The sequence below is a fragment of the Esox lucius genome, chromosome 5, assembly GCF_011004845.1.
Source record: "Esox lucius isolate fEsoLuc1 chromosome 5, fEsoLuc1.pri, whole genome shotgun sequence".
NCBI classification, from domain to species: Eukaryota; Metazoa; Chordata; class Actinopteri; order Esociformes; family Esocidae; genus Esox; species Esox lucius.
Genome location: NC_047573.1, coordinates 7,197,731 through 7,214,384, shown reverse-complemented (window position 1 = coordinate 7,214,384; position 16,654 = coordinate 7,197,731). Strand labels below are relative to the sequence as shown.

The 16,654-nt window shown below is 45.4% G+C and overlaps 1 protein-coding gene across 6 annotated transcripts in view; it reads right to left on the bottom strand.

Annotated features, from left to right (window-relative positions):
• The window catches only part of psme4a (proteasome activator subunit 4a), a 43,044-nt gene that overhangs the window by 25,694 nt on the left and 696 nt on the right, over window positions 1-16,654 (bottom strand). For 2 of the 6 annotated variants that reach the window (XM_034292278.1, XM_034292279.1), the window contains exons 2-9: window positions 12,567-12,707; window positions 12,227-12,343; window positions 11,579-11,635; window positions 9,307-9,351; window positions 2,836-2,985; window positions 2,527-2,590; window positions 2,116-2,190; window positions 809-1,204 (exon numbers count right to left, since the gene is read on the bottom strand). In XM_034292278.1, coding sequence (XP_034148169.1) covers window positions 809-1,204; window positions 2,116-2,190; window positions 2,527-2,590; window positions 2,836-2,985; window positions 9,307-9,351; window positions 11,579-11,635; window positions 12,227-12,343; window positions 12,567-12,707 — 1,045 coding nt within the window. The other 4 variants (XM_034292281.1, XM_029119989.2, XM_034292280.1 and 1 more) reach the window with 4 other exon arrangements.

Here is a 16,654-nt window from a genome sequence, read left to right as displayed (position 1 = left end):
TAATTTAGCGTTTCTATCCCTTACCATCAAACAACAGCATGCCTGTGACTAAACATGATGCTTTCAAAAGAAAAAAAAAAACTAACCACAGATGATTAACTTTTGAAATCGTTTGACCCCCCCCCCCCCCCCCCCCCATTATTATTATGGTTATTACAACATTTGAGAAGGCATCACAAGATCCCACAAGACGCTGGGGTTTTCCTCCAACAGAACGGACAGTCACAAACAACTGTCCCAGGCCTGGGTTCAAACAGTATTTTAACTATGGAAAACACCTTGAGAGATTGCGTTAGCCTGACTAACGTGCCAGATGAAGAGGTGGTGAACTTGTGACCATTTCATTGGTTCCACAGCAACATGCCAGCTCGACGGAGCCTGGGTCCAGTATTTTTTTATGTATTTGTAAACCCAGGCCTGTGACCCTCTGCCAGAAATAAGGCCTGGTGTGTGACTATCTGGATGCCTGGGGATCCGATCTGATGACGGAAGGAGGGGAGCGGTTCCTAGAGCAGAATGGCATGTGCCCTAATATCTGGCCCACCTTTTACAGCATGGCTGGCTGCCCGCCGCCCCTCCCTCACGCGTCATCGGGGTTCTTATTTATATGGCGGTATGTGGACAAATCCTTGGCCGGGAGAGGAAACTGTTACCAGGCCAAGGGAAGCTTCTGGGCTGGAGGCAGAGCCACACACTCTGAGTATACAGGGGTGCCTGTGCTACCAAGGGCCTGTGACCGCAGCGGGAGATTGCCAGGGTAGACAGCCACAAAAAGGTTTCTCAGGACATCGGTGCGACGGCAACTCACCAGCCAGCGCCCGTGGTTGGATGGATGGAAGAAAGACGTGATGCTGTTGAAGAGCCCGCGGAGCTGCGCCTGGGCTTGCTTACTGGGACCCCCCTGCAGGCACAGACGCAACAGACACTTAGCCACTTCAAGACGGACACAAAGCTGTTGGGGGCAGGAGCTCACCGTGTTGTACCTGTTACATTCTGTATGTTTACTCGTTATGTCCAAATGTTGGGGAATATCCAAGTATTTGTAATGGGTAACACGGTCGGTGAACGGGCGATGACTGACCAGCAAGGCGGAGACCCAGAGGACGACGTGACCCACGTCGTAGGCATTGGTCAGATACCTGGGGACCAGCATCTGGCAGGTGCCCACTGGGAGATTGAGGCTGCGCAGAATCCTGGTGAAGATCTGGAGTTAAAAAGCAGAAATAAGCATGAGGACAAAGAATAGTTGGTATTGACCGTCGTTTTTTTTTTGGGGGGGGGGGGGTATTTAGATTTATTTGGGGGGGGGGGGGGGGGGGGGGGGGGGTTAGATGAGAATCAGCGAGGACAGACTATGCTGTAATAGTTGATTGCTAAGAGTGGAACCCATGCTGCACTGAAGACTGTATCCTAATTTTGACCACAGGAATTCATTAAAAAAATTACTGTGGCTACTCACATAATAAATAAAAGAAGGTATATTGGCATAAGCACATATGTACAATGCCTTTGGATATTGCCATTCTGAACAGGGGGCCAGCCTCAGGTGCCATGAACAGCCTGAACTACAACTCTCTGTTTCACGTAATATTGCCCAAAGTCTACAGAACTGCAGGAAATCTGCATTAAATGTACAACACGACCGTGCGGGCCAACAGGACAGCTGTGAACAGTTGGAAAGTTGAGGACAGCATCAGTCGTAGGGCTGGGATCTGTCGCGACACAAATAAAAGCACTGGAATCCATTTGGATCCATCTGGACATTCTTAAAAAAGCCATAAAGACATGACAAACAGTGGAAAATTACACATTGGTTGTCGTCACCAACAGGCAGCCCTTTCAATGACTGCCTAGTCTAGTCTGGTCTCCTATTTGGCGGACAACAGCAAATAAGGTCGCAGGTTAAATTGTCAGGAGTAAGGTTTCAGCAACACGCTCAGGCGGTGCCAACCAGCTCATTGGAACTCCGCGATCGCCCTGACCAATCAGTGTTGTTCTGGATGGGTTTAAGCAGGATCACAGTGCTTAAACTAAGTGGAAGTAGGAGTGGCGGGGGGGAAACTGATGGTGTGGAGTTGGTGAGATGAAGGCACAGCTAACCACGGCTTTCCTCACCTTGGGTATATAAGGGTCCCAGTCAATGTAGCCAATGTTGTCATTGGCCAAGCGAGCAAACAGGTTGACAAGATGCTGTAAAGGAACAGAGAACACTTGAGGAAAAGCTAGCAGATGGTTAAAAATGTTCTCTCTCAGTAGCCAGAAGGAGGTACTACAATATCCTATTTTAAATCCGTTTTTGCCACCATGTTAAGACAGCACAAACAGATCTTAAAGCTTAAACAGAGAGAGGGCCCTAGGGGCTAATAGGTTAAAACACTATTGAAACATAGAGAGAGGGCCCTAGGGGTTAATAGGTTAAAACATTATTAAAACATTCTGTTAATGATTATTATTATCACAAGACCATGTTAACCCCCCCCCCCCCCACACACACACACACACACGCACACACGCTGTGAAACTTACCACCTCCCAGCCCGGAAGGTTCTGTACGGCCACCCACAAGCTGACGAGCTCATCAAACCATAACCTGTTAAAAATGCAGAGAAACACACTAAAGCATCCTTCACACAGATGAAAAAAAATTATAATAAAACATCCATCTGTTCTCTACAACGGTCATATACACTTTTACGACGTTTTAAGGTTGAATAATTCTCAGAACATTCCTGTAACCACAAAACGGGGCGGGTGGGGCGTTCTACAACTGGGAACTTGGGGAAAGACACTACAGAACATGACGAGGGGTTGGGAGAGGGGCTTGCAGGTTCTCACTTGAAACCCTTGTGGTGCAGCTGTGGGGGCAGTGTGGTGGGAAGGAAGAGCTCAAAGTATCCTATCGCTTTCTGCATGGTCACATCAAACGGACAGAGCAGAGGACGCCACTCCTCCAGCATCTCCTGGGTGGCCGAGTCTGGGAAATACCTGGAGAACGAGGTGAAAAACAGGCCTAAAGTTGGTTGTGAAGTCCAACACAACATTTCCATTTTCATCTGAAATTAATACAATTGCTGTTATCCCTGACCTAAGTGTTGGCACTTTTGGATAACTGTGGTATTTCGTGAGGACCATACATCAGCTTTTCACGGAATGAGGGACGGGGGTACATTTTGTAACTGTTTCAACTGTTGATCCCTTTAAATAACTGCAGAGTTATGCACAAATAATGAATTTACCATTTCATAATTAATCAGGCCTAACCAACCATACATCATTCCACAGGGACACGCCATGAAAAAATATTGCACAAAAGCCTAGAGGGCATTGGCACGGACTGCTGGCTGGCAGACAGAAATAGATTCCTTAGAACAGAACTTCTATTGTCACCACTACTGCGTTAGCAGCCAAACAAACCCACCACTACATCTTACACAATGAGGGCCCGGCACCAGCAGAAATCCACTTTTCAACCTGATATGATTTACACGGTTTGGTCTTGAAGTGCCAATTCTGAGGGACCCACTGGCTAATGAGTGAACTTCCCTACACATGTTCAGCATAGCCACGCCTGTGTTCGTAGTCAAGTGGGAATTCACTACATAAGAATAGGAAAAATCCACTTAAATGTCTCCAACGTGGCTGAAACTTCTCTATCATCCTGAAATGCTTCATGACCTCTGCAATTTTGACAGAAAAACAAACAAAAACATTATTTATACAAAATCCTATTTGTTAATATCTGGGTTATACACTAACTACTTGTTTATAAGCATGATGCCTGTATTTGTGTTTGACCCTGTTCACATGTTTACTTGGTTGTTCAATTATGGATTGAAGCAAAACCAATGTACATTTTGTACACCCAGAATTAAATACTGAATACTGGGGAAGAATGAAGCTACCTATAGATCCAAAAAAAGGCCTTTCCGACTACTGGCTGGATGTTAAGCCTTGTCCGGAAAAATGTCTGGCAACAAAACGCTACGTAAAGTTCTGCTGTGGAATCGAAAGACGTTTGAGTGCAGAAAACGGTGAGTTATGCAAAGAGCAGGCTAGCTTAGCTGACTAGCTTCTCTAGACTCTTCCATCCAATTAACTGAATGTTATGTCTAGATACATATTGTCTTCTAGTTCTGTAGCCGAGTTTTATGTGTCAACCACACGGGTTCCTCCCTAAGCGCGTTCGCTCTTTTCTTATACGGACGGCCATTGAGCCGATGTTACATGAGAACGACACCCACTCCTACACATGTTATGTAGTAGCGCTCTTGTTGTAACGGTAGTTTTTAAATACATTAATTTCGATTAACCAAAAGCTATTCGAACAATAACACAAATGATATCGATAGTAAAATATTGCCCAACGCACATTCCTCTCCTCAACATTGTGTTTATGAACATATGAAACCAAAGGCGACCAAACTGAACAGTTTCAAGGGCAAGTTTGAACCTGTATCTCTTTCACGTGATAGAAATAGTCTCACACATGAAGCCTACTACTTGCCCCCAGGACACAGTTCCCTCACGCCTTTTTAAAGAAGTGCTGGACACTATTGGTCCCAGTATATTGTCCATAATAAATAGCTGCCTCATCAATGGCACTGTCCCGTCATGTTTTAAACATACAGTGGTCCAACCCCTTATTAAAAAAACAAATCTTGATTTAACTGTCCTTAATAATTTCAATCCCATTTCAAAATTGCCATTCCTATCCCAGATTTTCTCCTTTTTAAATGAAAATCATATTCTGGATGAATTCCAGTCAGGTTTTAGGGCACACTATAGCACTGAATCAGCTCTTCTTAAGGTTTTAAAATCTTTTTATTTCATGTTCATTGGTCCCTGTCTTGCTGCTTCAGACTGCATTCTGCCAATTCAAGTTGACAGTAGTAGGCCATAGGCTAAGCGTGAATGTGGGGCTAGCCCCTCTCTCACAATGCAATGTACATTGTATGTGTGAAAATATGAATATGCATGCTCAAAATGTTAGTGTGATCTATGTAGATCACACGAATTAGATGCCAAGTGTGGCTGACAGCCGGTAGCCCCACTACAGCGTCATATCGTATTTCAGACCTGATTGACTGTCTGTCTGTCGCCATCATTAGTCGGCAAGAAGAGCGAGGAGGGTAGATTGTCTTAGCTAGCTTGTTAGCTTCACAAATGCCAGATAACGTGAGAAAATTAATAAAGTGGATTTTATATTCGAGCACTGGTTTGAAACCCTTAATTTGGAGGAGAAACAAAGAAAAACGACTTGGTACAGCCACAGGATATTTTCATCACTCAAACTGCTGGTAAATATAACCGCAGGTTTAACATGTGTTTTTTTTTTTAAGAAATTGTGGTTAGCATACAAAAGAAGGCACTCTTCTGTTTTCCATGTCTGCTATTTGGTGGAAATGGTACTTGGTTGAGGACGGGTTACAAAGATTTGAAACATCTTTCTGAGAGGATTGCAAAACATGAGAGCAGCTGAAGTCATCTGGACAATGCTGCGAAATGGGGCTTACTTTGAAGGGTAAAAGTCACAGCCCAAGTTGACAGTGCATACAGGCGCTCCATAACAAACAGGTGGAGGAAAACAGGTACGTTCTCAGTCAGATCATAACATGTATTAAACTGTGTGGAAGATGTGAAACCGCACTGCGGGGGCACGACGAGTCGGTGAAATCCCTAAATCCTGGAATATTCAGATGCATTTTCGAGACTGTGTGTGAGGGCGATTCGAGACTTCACAGGCACTATGACGCTCAGCCCATCTTCAAAAGGGACATCTAGCACTGTACAAAACAAACTGTTAGACTGTGGATGACATGTACATAGAGGAGATAGCCAAGCAAGTGGACTAAACATAATTTGTTGCCATACAGGCAGATGAGACAACTGATGTCTCCAGTAAATCACAAATGGTGGTTGTTTTGCAATACATGATGCCTGACAATACAGTGACAGAGAGGTTTTTGGAGTTTGTGGAAGTCAAAGATAAAACTGGACTCAGCCTCTCTAATAGCATCAAGGGTGTGCTGGAACCACTGAAGCTGGGAGAAAAGCTGATCGCTGAGACTTATGATGGTGCAGCTGTGATGAGTGGAAACGTCCAAGGGGTACAGACGCTAATGAAAGAGACATACCCACATGCCCAGTTTGTTCACTGCTATGCTCACCAGCTGAACCTGAGCTTGCAGCAACTTTGTTCAGCAAGGATGAGCATCCTGAAGGTGTTTTTTTGCAGATTTAACTGCTTTTGCCACCTTTTTCTCTGGCGCCCTGAGCCAAGGCCACCCGCTGTACGACGGAACTTTAAAAGTAGAACTGTCAATGCAGTTGGGGAAAACCAAGCTGCGCTGCTCCTGTGTATGGAGGACATATGCAGAAGTTGATGTTTTATACAACACTGCAAAAACTGAGCATCGATGCATCTGGGATTAGCAGTGCGCTCACCCGTTTCAAGGAGAATGTCCAGAATATGCAGAAGCAAACTGATGGGCTGCCACCGGTTCACAATGGAACAGACGAGCCAGGCCGACGACACAGTCATCTCCCAGGTGGAGCAGAGGTTTTCACAAAGTGACCATCTTATCGCCGCCAAGCTGGTTGACAGCTCGCTCTTCCCACAATGTCCTGTCATTCCCTACATGTGAGCTACATTGAAGTCTGAGCTGACCACTCTGTACTGCCACACCGAGCTTCACACTGGTAAGACGGCCCCCGTCTCTGTTAAGATCCATAATGAGAACCTAGAGGAGGCTTTTGCTGAGACAGTCACTCTTCTGAAAATTATCATAGCACCTATGACGACACCAGAGAGGAACTTTTCCACCTTGAAGAGGGTAAAAACCGTCCCTTGCAATACCATGGGACATCCGCAACTCAACGCATTGGCCAGGTTGTCCATCGAAAGCCAGCTGATTCAGCAGCTACATGACTTAATTCCCTAAGTCATCGAAACGTTTGCCCAGAAGAAGAACCGCTGTGCCACCTCTCTCTTCAAGTGAGCCCTCAGCCTTGGTGACCGTTGTCCGAGTGAAAGCATATTTATCATCCAGCCTTTTTTACATACAAAAACGCCACTGGACACATGACCAGCAGGTTATGTGAGAGACATACTTGGTGCCATTTGAGATGTGTGGGACAAGTGGGTGGAGCGCTTGCCCTTTCTCTACAATCCTTGACAGGAAGTCACTGTTGTCGAACGGCCAGACCCTTTCAGGGGTCGTTGTCCTTTTTTCACAATGTATGCCTAACAAGCCTTCTAAATAAGGAATACAAACATGGGAGGCATCTGATGCAAAAAGTAGTTATGCTTGGAATATGCAGATCTACCCTGGAAAGTTAGCTGGTGCTAGCCCTGAGAAGAACCAGGGCCTGAGGGTGGTGTTAGCCCTGAGAAGAACCAGGGCCTGAGGGTGGTGCTAGCCCTGAGAAGAACCAGGGCATGAGGGTGGTGCTAGCCCTGAGAAGAACCAGGGCATGAGGGTGGTGCTAGCCCTGAGAAGAACCAGGGCATGAGGGTGGTGCTAGCCCTGAGAAGAACCAGGGCATGAGGGTGGTGCTAGCCCTGAGAAGAACCAGGGCATGAGGGTGGTGCTAGCCCTGAGAAGAACCAGGGCATGAGGGTGGTGCTAGCCCTGAGAAGAACCAGGGCATGAGGGTGGTGCTAGCCCTGAGAAGAACCAGGGCATGAGGGTGGTGCTAGCCCTGAGAAGAACCAGGGCATGAGGGTGGTGCTAGCCCTGAGAAGAACCAGGGCATGAGGGTGGTGCTAGACATGACCGAAGCCCGGCCTTTAGTCCGGTTCTACAATATGCTGGATGTATCTGCATACCATGCATTTGTGCTCTGGTCTGAGATCAACACCCAGAAGGGACACGAGAACATTTATTTTATGAGCTGGGGAATGCTCTTGAAACACCCATATTCACAGAAGGCAGCGCCTTCCCAGAAACAACGCCTCTGCGAACATCGTCATGGCTTATCGGGCAGAGATGACCAACCATGCTCCAACTGATTCCCGACCTTACAATTTGTGTGTAATGTTTTGATCCAAAACAGTTTTCATAACGATCATAATATCCTCTCTCATATCCTTTACCACAGCTTTGCAGCTACCACCGATCCTCATCAAACGTCTTAACGCCTTGCCGCTCTTCTGTTGAGTACTCCTGAAGAACACACTCTCTACCTCGCTCTTCACAGTCACAGGAAACTCTCACACAGGCCAGAATTAGACTGGCTAACAGGATTATCAACCAGTCTCGGGGTCATACTGTAGCTACTGAGGCACAGACTGAGTTACTGATCTGCTGGACAATCTAGCGTGTGGTCGCACGCACGCAGACGCACGCAGACACACACACGCACGCAGACACACGCGTCTGTTACAAGCAATGTTCCCTCTAAGCTGCACTAGCACAACTCTTTCTGGGCTACAGAGCAGAACCAATACCATTTACATGTGCAGACATACAGGAATCAGTCCCAGAACCTCACCGCATTAGTTTGCCTATGAGCTGGTTCCGTTCAGAGGCCTAGACTATGCTGTAATAGCCACACTTTGTTAACTACACCCACAAAACTTCATGTAGCCCTCTGTAAACACGACCAGAAATGGACTCGGTGGCGAAACCAATTTGAGTTTTCGGTCGTTTTCGGTAGTATGGTAGAAAAACAGTCAACCGGCTGCAGAAACTAGCTATGCCTAACATCCAGTAATGGAACTAGACAGACCTAAATGAATAGATCGTAAGGCCTAGGCTTAAGTCCTACACAGATAGATCGGACCCGATCTGTCTCATTTAGACCCATTCTCTCATCTAAATCTGTCCTCTAGGCCCTAAAGTGAGCCAGAACTGCTTACAGTACGTGTATGCAACCACGCATAAAGACACGCAATATCCACTCCAGTAACAGTCCCAATGTGGTTGAGTTCAACACCAGTATCTAAACACCATGGGAAACATGAATCAAGCAACTGAATACGTCTTTTTTTATGTAACCTTTATTTATACAAGCTGTCCCGTGGAGATGAATCTCATATTGAAGAGAGACCCGTTCTGACCAAGACATAACATTTCAGACAACACCTAAACACCACATTATTTCAGACAACACCAAAACACCACAGCATTTCAGACAACACCAAAACACCACAGCATTTCAGACAACACCAAAACACCACAGCATTTCAGACAACACCAAAACACCACAGCATTTCAGACAACACCAAAACACCACAGCATTTCAGACAACACCAAAACACCACAGCATTTCAGACAACACCACAGCATTTCAGGGCATACTTACGGTCTGCAGCATTTCACCAGGGTCTTCAGCACGTTCTCCACCGTGCTGGGAACAGAGAGAGGGGGAGGGCAGAGAGAGAGGGGGACGGATGGGTGAGACATTGGAGCAGAAAGAGGTGTCTGAGGTGACTGTTAATCAAACAAAGAGCACACTGAACACACCAAAGCCCTCAGGCCCACGTCGGCTGCATGCAGGCGCGACACAACAACTCGGCAAAGGTCCTAAGGAGGTGGTAGAGGTGGGGCGTAGTGGGAAGGGCGCCGGCGCCTGTCCTCTCAAGGTGCATGTAAGGACTCAACGCGAGGGTCACCGAACGCGCAGGTACACACAGCAGGAGACATTGCAGACGAGACGCTGCCATGGCACGGCGAGAAGACTACAGGGACAAACAGAAGGACAGCCCAGCAACGGACCAACGGTGACTGACCCGAGCAGACTGGCCAGGCTATTCATGGGGCGTTCTACCTTTGCCTCGGACACTCGTCGGCCAACAGTGCAAAAGGCAGCACACATTCAGAACGGTCACTAATTAACATCCGCATCGAGTTCATCTCACGAGCATCAGAGCGCCGCCGTTCATTGTGCTTTGAGAGACGAGCGGGGTTCGAGGGATGTGCGGCCGGCCGTTAACGCCTTCACCAACGCCGACCTTGACCCGGGGAACCGTGCCAGTGTAGTGACGGTCGTCCTCCTGTTGTCCTGAGGCTATTTTTGTAATTAACCTGACGGAACAGTAACAGACCTGGGTGGTCATCGTTAGTGTGAAAAAGAGAAAAAGGTTTGCAATAGAAAACTGACGTGACCGTTTGTTACTGGACAACGCCATGTAGATCTGGTTTGCCTCCTAAACAATACAACACAACGCGGATACCAGGGCTACATAACAATATTGCTGGCTGCGGCTTGAGAAGGTCAGACCCCAGTCACTCATTTCACTGTCACATGGATGTGTGCAGACACCTAGCGGGGACATACTCCAGAAGGCGATGAGCTCAAACCCCAAGAGGCGACAAACTTTAAAAGCCTGGCTCTCCCACCACTCAAACACGCACACTCAGTGTTCTAACCTGCCCCTCAATCCCATTTGACCGTGCTCTAAGCTCTGTGCCTGTTTTTAATCAACCCGATTGAGGTGCATTAATTCAATAGACAAAGGGCGAAGTCTCGGGGGCGGGAGTGAGTTTGGGTGCCTACCAACAGCTTAATATCTTCATTCTCCCCCCTAAATGTGCACTGGTTCACTTCCCCAACATGGAAACTGTCTCCAGATCAACTGGGGGCCGACATGTTCCTGGTGGGCTGTAGACACTCTTCCTTTTTTATTTAATCACTCTGGATAAACAGGTGTGTCGAATTTACTGGACAGATCAATTAGCTGTGTTTGTCCCAGGAACAGGTCTGCTTCCCCTGCGCCAGTTCACGCCAACAGCAATACCAGCCCAGGGCTTTTACATTTGTGGGGAGCAGTTACCAAATGCCATGCTCGGGAGGCAGGGCAGATCTAGGCTAGACAGATACCAAAATCAACAAACCCATGCAGTTCAATCCAACACAGCATGACCGAAACAGCTGAACGAGAGTCAAATTACCAACGACCTGGAACTCAAACCAGGAGAACACAGAACCCAGTGACCTTCAGAGCTTGAACAGGGGCAAAACGTTTCACGATCATCATCCCCATCTAATGTCAGCGCACACGTGTGGGAGGGACAACACGCGCTTCTTACAGCCCTTTCTGTGACACTCAAACATCTGGCAACGTTTTCACAGCGCAAGAGAGCACAGGTGCATGCAAGGAAACGGCATACTGTGAACATCCTCACTGTCCGTGACTCAGGACAGACTGGAAACGTTTCCAGACCCAGGGGCACTTTCAACAAGGATTATGTTCATTATGGCTATTTAGGACAAGTTGACTACCGAATGTGCCAGGCTACTTGTGGGTTCTGGCGCAAAATGTCCAGTGCCGACTGGAGAGTGGGAGAAACCACCATTCAACATGGACTTGACAAAGACATGGGAAGGGGGACAAAGGGGACAGAATCCAGTTAGCTGCAGTGCGACAGTCTCCAATATGGGTCAAATGATAACATTGTATTTTTTATTTTTTTTTGGGCTTCGGGTTGATTTGTGGTTATGTCAAACAAGCTGCGTGGTGTTGTCCAGTGTGCTTTTTGGATTTCAACATGCAACATATAAAAGTAAAAACAAGAGTGCCTCAATGAAAGGATGAAATAAAAAAAATAAAACACAAGAGAAGTGTTGTCCTTACCACCTCTGAAACAATTTTATCATTACGTGTTTAGAGGAAGCGCGAGGCCGTAGGGAACTGAATGTGAAAGGAGACAAAGGCATAAAAACACATTCAGATTCACACTAAGAAAAGCCAATCCATTTCAATATCAACTGAATACATCCAAAAAAATTAAAACACCTTTTTTTGTCCTGCAGCAGCATCAATGCACGTTTTCTGTTTTTTTTTTTTCAAAATAAGGGGCAAGCATCAGTACAACATGGCAGCTTTGCTTCCCTTGGGCAGAGTCAGTCATTGGTATGTGCTAGCAAGGCTTTGTTATGACTCACAATGTTCCCATAGCACCATACAAGAGCACCTCGCACTGCTTGCTGGGAGAAAAAGGGTGGAAGAGAAAGGGAGGGGGGGTGTCCGGCTATCTGCCACCTCGGGATGTGTTGGGGTATGTGGTGGTACAGATTTAACCACTTTCAGAAATGTGCCTAGCTCACAACAGTGGGCAGAGATAGCCGGGAAAATCTGCGCCGGTAAGACATGCATTAAGCAGGGAAGGGGTCGAAGGTTAAACTGCATTAGGGAGAACCAACAAATCCCCGACCAACACCAGAAGAATAACTCAGTTCAGTGTGTTTTCAACCATGCAGGTAGAAGACAAGAGGGGCATACTTAGGGAACCAGTTGAGGCCCAGGTGTTCTGTCTTGGAGTACAGAATTCGCTCCTGCAGTTCGTATAATGGTCTCCAAGGCAGCTCTAGGTCCTCCCGCGAAAGCAGCTCTCTTTTCCTATTAGAAATTGAGAAAGCGGGACTGAAGTCAGCTAATTGTTACCATGTCAGCCTCACCTGAATTAGCTTTAATTTGACAGGGATGGGTAAATGATGTACATCAACCTTTGAAACGACCAACACCTGAGTTCCTTGCAAAGCAATGACATAACCACTCAACAGAGCAAGAAGACATTGTCAATGGTCCAAATATGTGGCGTTTGTGGATGAGGTGGTCTTACTTAAGGAGATTGATAAGCAGCCGGGCCAAGCCCTGCATCATACTGATCTCCAGCTTGTCCATGGTGATGAGCTCGTACAGCAGCTTGATGAACAGCACATGGTCCTCCTTGCTGAACTTTCTCCCGTACAGCCGCATGTACCTACAAAAGGGGAAAAGCTTTCAGCTACCACCACGGACACATGAACAAAACGAAATATTTTCAAGTGATGTAGGGAGATATAGAGCATCTGGCCAGAAACCAAAATGGTTAGATTGAATCCCCTAGCTGGCAAGTTAAAAAACAAGAAACCAGGCAAGACTAGTTAAGCCGGACTGCAATAGAAAGTATTGCCCTGTTGAGATTCGAACCCGGGTCGCCCACGTGAAAGGCTCTGTCCCTAAACACTACACCAGAACTCTACGTTCAACGCGTTAGTTTAGCCTCTATCCTGAACAAATCCTTGTTTGCCACTGGACATTTTAACAGCTTATTACCCAGTAATAGGCTTCACCAGTATCTACTAACTTACTAGAATAGTCATAGGACTTGAGCAATTGCTAGCGAGTCTGCCAAAGCGATTTCATTTCAGGGCATAATAACGTAATTTTTTTCTTTCATAAGTTAATGACACTGATACAATAACTATCAAGAAAGGTGATGATAACTAACTTTTTCATCAAGTGAAACGACAAGAGGATCGTGGAAATAAAATAAATAAACGTTGTTGTTCACAATAGATTTGAACTTGAGCCTTCCACGTGAGAGGCTCGGTCTTTAACCATAACGCCATAGCATTACGCATTTCACCAGTTTCTAAACCCTACTGAACATTGTGTTAATCTGACTAACGTTTCTTATTAAGTTTACCTCCACCATAAATAGCGTCTATGAGTTGTTAGCTTTTGCCACTGGCCGTTTGAGCAGCTTATTATCCAGTAATAGGCTTACTTGTATCAACTAACTACTTAGGAATAATCATAAGAATTGAGCAATTGCGAGCGAGACCGAAGATGAACTTTTCCATGCCAGAAACAGTCGCAATATAAGCTATACAATTTCAGGTTTTGGTTTTAACCAGCAAAGTTTTCGTCAATACGGAATAACTCACAATGCGTACTTCGCTTCCCCTGCGATACGAAACCGAGACCTATAGTTCACAAGACCACATCTATAACCACTACGTTAATTAACAAGGGGTAGTCAGTCTGTAAGAGACATTCGCTCTTCTTAGCCGGCTCCGCTTATGCGGGCCGGCAAAAAAAAAGGTAAAAAGGCTGACAAAGGCCTAATGATTTTTTGGATAGACCATGTCCATTTACTGTAATACTTAAACGGTTGACTTCCATTGGATCAATACAGGTTATTCATTTATACATAGGCTGTAGCTTTAGGGTTAGTCCCATAGGAACAGAGTACAGATCATGTAGCACCAAGTGAGCTGACAGCCTGAAAAAGTTTTATACGCCCTAGGGCAGAACAACTGCAAACTGCCTGCCATACAGACAATTCTCTTAACAAAATAAGTCAAACAGCTATAGCTTAGGTTAGGTTCCAGTTGAGTGCTTGTCTATTAAGGCCATGGTGCTTGTCTTTTAAGCAGCAAGAGGAGCTTTTCCTCCCTATCTTCAAGGCAATAATCAAACCCTACATCCCAACCCCGGCTGTCAATTCTGCAAAATCACGGGCTCTTAGCCGTCCCAACCCTATGGAAGGGCAGTTCCTGATCGGTCCAGTACAAACTTCTCTCTCTTTGCACACTAATGGTGGAAACAGCTCTTGCTTTACACTAGGATGGCAAAGTCCATTTTCGGAAAACTCCATTGCCACCACCACCTTTGCTTTTGTGAACTAATGGTTTATGGCAGGGGTATTCAAATCTTACCCTACGAGGGTCAGAGCCTGCTGGTTTTCTGTTGTACCTCATCATTAATTGGACCCACCTGGTGTCTTAAGTCTGAATAAGTCCCTGATTAGAGGGTTGCAATGATAAAATGGAGTGGAACTGGCTTCAAGGGTCAGATTTGAATACCCCTGCTTTATGGAGTAGAATGTACTTAATGCAAATGAGTTGTGTGGTAGTTCCAACTAGCTATCTTTACATTTATTATTTAACCAACAGTAAGTCGTTCCAGATAAGAGCATACGCCAAAAAAACAACAACAAAAAACATTTAAGCATAGACATTTCCAATGTTTAGTCAAACCCTTGTCGATGGTAGACACCGTGGGGGCTAACCTCACGATAAAACATAAGCTCACTAGTATTTTAACTACACATAATGACAGATGAAGATATAACAGAAGGATACAAACAGTACAATATCCATCAAAACCGCCTACTGATCACAGAACTGTCCAAAGAACACCTGACACACATGCCAAAACAAGTAGAACGAGCTGTGGGATAAACTAGCATGGTGGCTTAACAGAATAAAGCTGTGGATGTTAAGAGTAACCAGTGACTGTATTCCATCTTATGTAGCCGTACACTTCATGAATATTAGTAACTAATCAGACGCTTTTATCCGGAGCAACTTTAGGGTTAAGAGCAACTTTAGGCCATTAGGGTTAAGTGCCATGCTCAAGGGCAAAACAGATTGTGTTGAACTTGTCTTCTAGAGGATTAGAGAAACAGACTGTTTGTTTTGTGGCCCCACACTCTTGACCTTTAGGTTATCGGACTGCCCCCATAGGTGCAGTTAGGTTTTTCTCAAATGAGGGTACCAGCCTAGGCATGATCAGGAAATAGTAGGACCCTTGAAGAACTGTTTATATCAACCTTGTGTAAGGCCCTATTATTGCCATGTACTCTTACGGCTACTGACTGCATCAGGGTGTTTCTGTGTGTAAATATTTATGTCACAAAATCCCTCTGGGAGTCAAACTCAAGGAACAGCACAAACAAACTAAAATGACATGTCACGTTGTGCGACCATTGAGGTGCCTGAATATCACTATGAAGCAACACTTGCAGTGATGAGACTGGAAACTTAAACAGTGTGGAAGAACACATTGCACAATCTGTGATACCTGATCCAGAGACCATGGCAATTTGAGTGCTGTTGTTTGTGTAGTCATCTATGATCAGCATTTTTTCCCCGTTTGGTAATGACCAGTAGCTGTCATGTCACAGAAAAGTTGCATTTTACACTGGATAATAATTTCGATTACATTAATTTCTTTGTTTGGGAATAGTAGTAATTTTGGTATCTTTTTGTTGTATATTCTAATGAATCTAGCTAGCTAAATACAGACTAGGACTCTGTTGTAGTACCATCAGCATGATTAGGTCATTGCAAGTGAAAATAACAGAATCGGTTTTCTATATATGGCTTCTCGGGTACTCTCGATGGCTAAACCACTCCCAATGCACGAATTCTAGCATGCAGTGAAAGTGACTAATCAAACAATGTGTCTAATTTAGCAAAGTTTAGCATGGTTTGTTTGGAGTGTTGTGGGCAAAGCTATATGATCAGTCACCTCTCCATGTAATATAACTTTATATTAACTTGGCAAGTCAACACTGAAGCAAGTTACCGGTAGTAGAATTAACCCGTTAACGTTAAGACCAGGCACTTCTATGGGTCTGATTACTAGCTAGTACCGCTGACCACGTACACGCGTAACGACGTTACAGTATTCACTCAGTCACATCGTGCTTTTGACATCTTATGTCTTAAGGTCACTGGCTTCACATGTGAACGTTTATTGGCTGTCTAACTTAGTTATGTTCACGTGTTAAAAAAATATCTAAAGTAATGTGCACAACTTATGTCAGTTTGTTTCACTTTCAATTTCTTGGCCTGGCTAACGGTAATCATAATCCTGCTAGCCAGCTAACTAATGCCCGGTTAGATAAATCGAGCTACACAAGGCCCGCCCGGTTGGTGACATACTACCGTACCATGCAACAACGTATAATGTACCGTTCAGTACCGCTACACCGACCACAGAATAGCCCAGTCAAACAGTTAGTTTGTTCAGACATATGAAACTAGGGTACTGATAACTAACTTATTAACATGCTCCCAGTTAACCGAACTTTAACGAGCCTAATTCCTAATATTAGTTCGCTAACGGTACAGCAGCAGCTAGCTAACTAGGTAA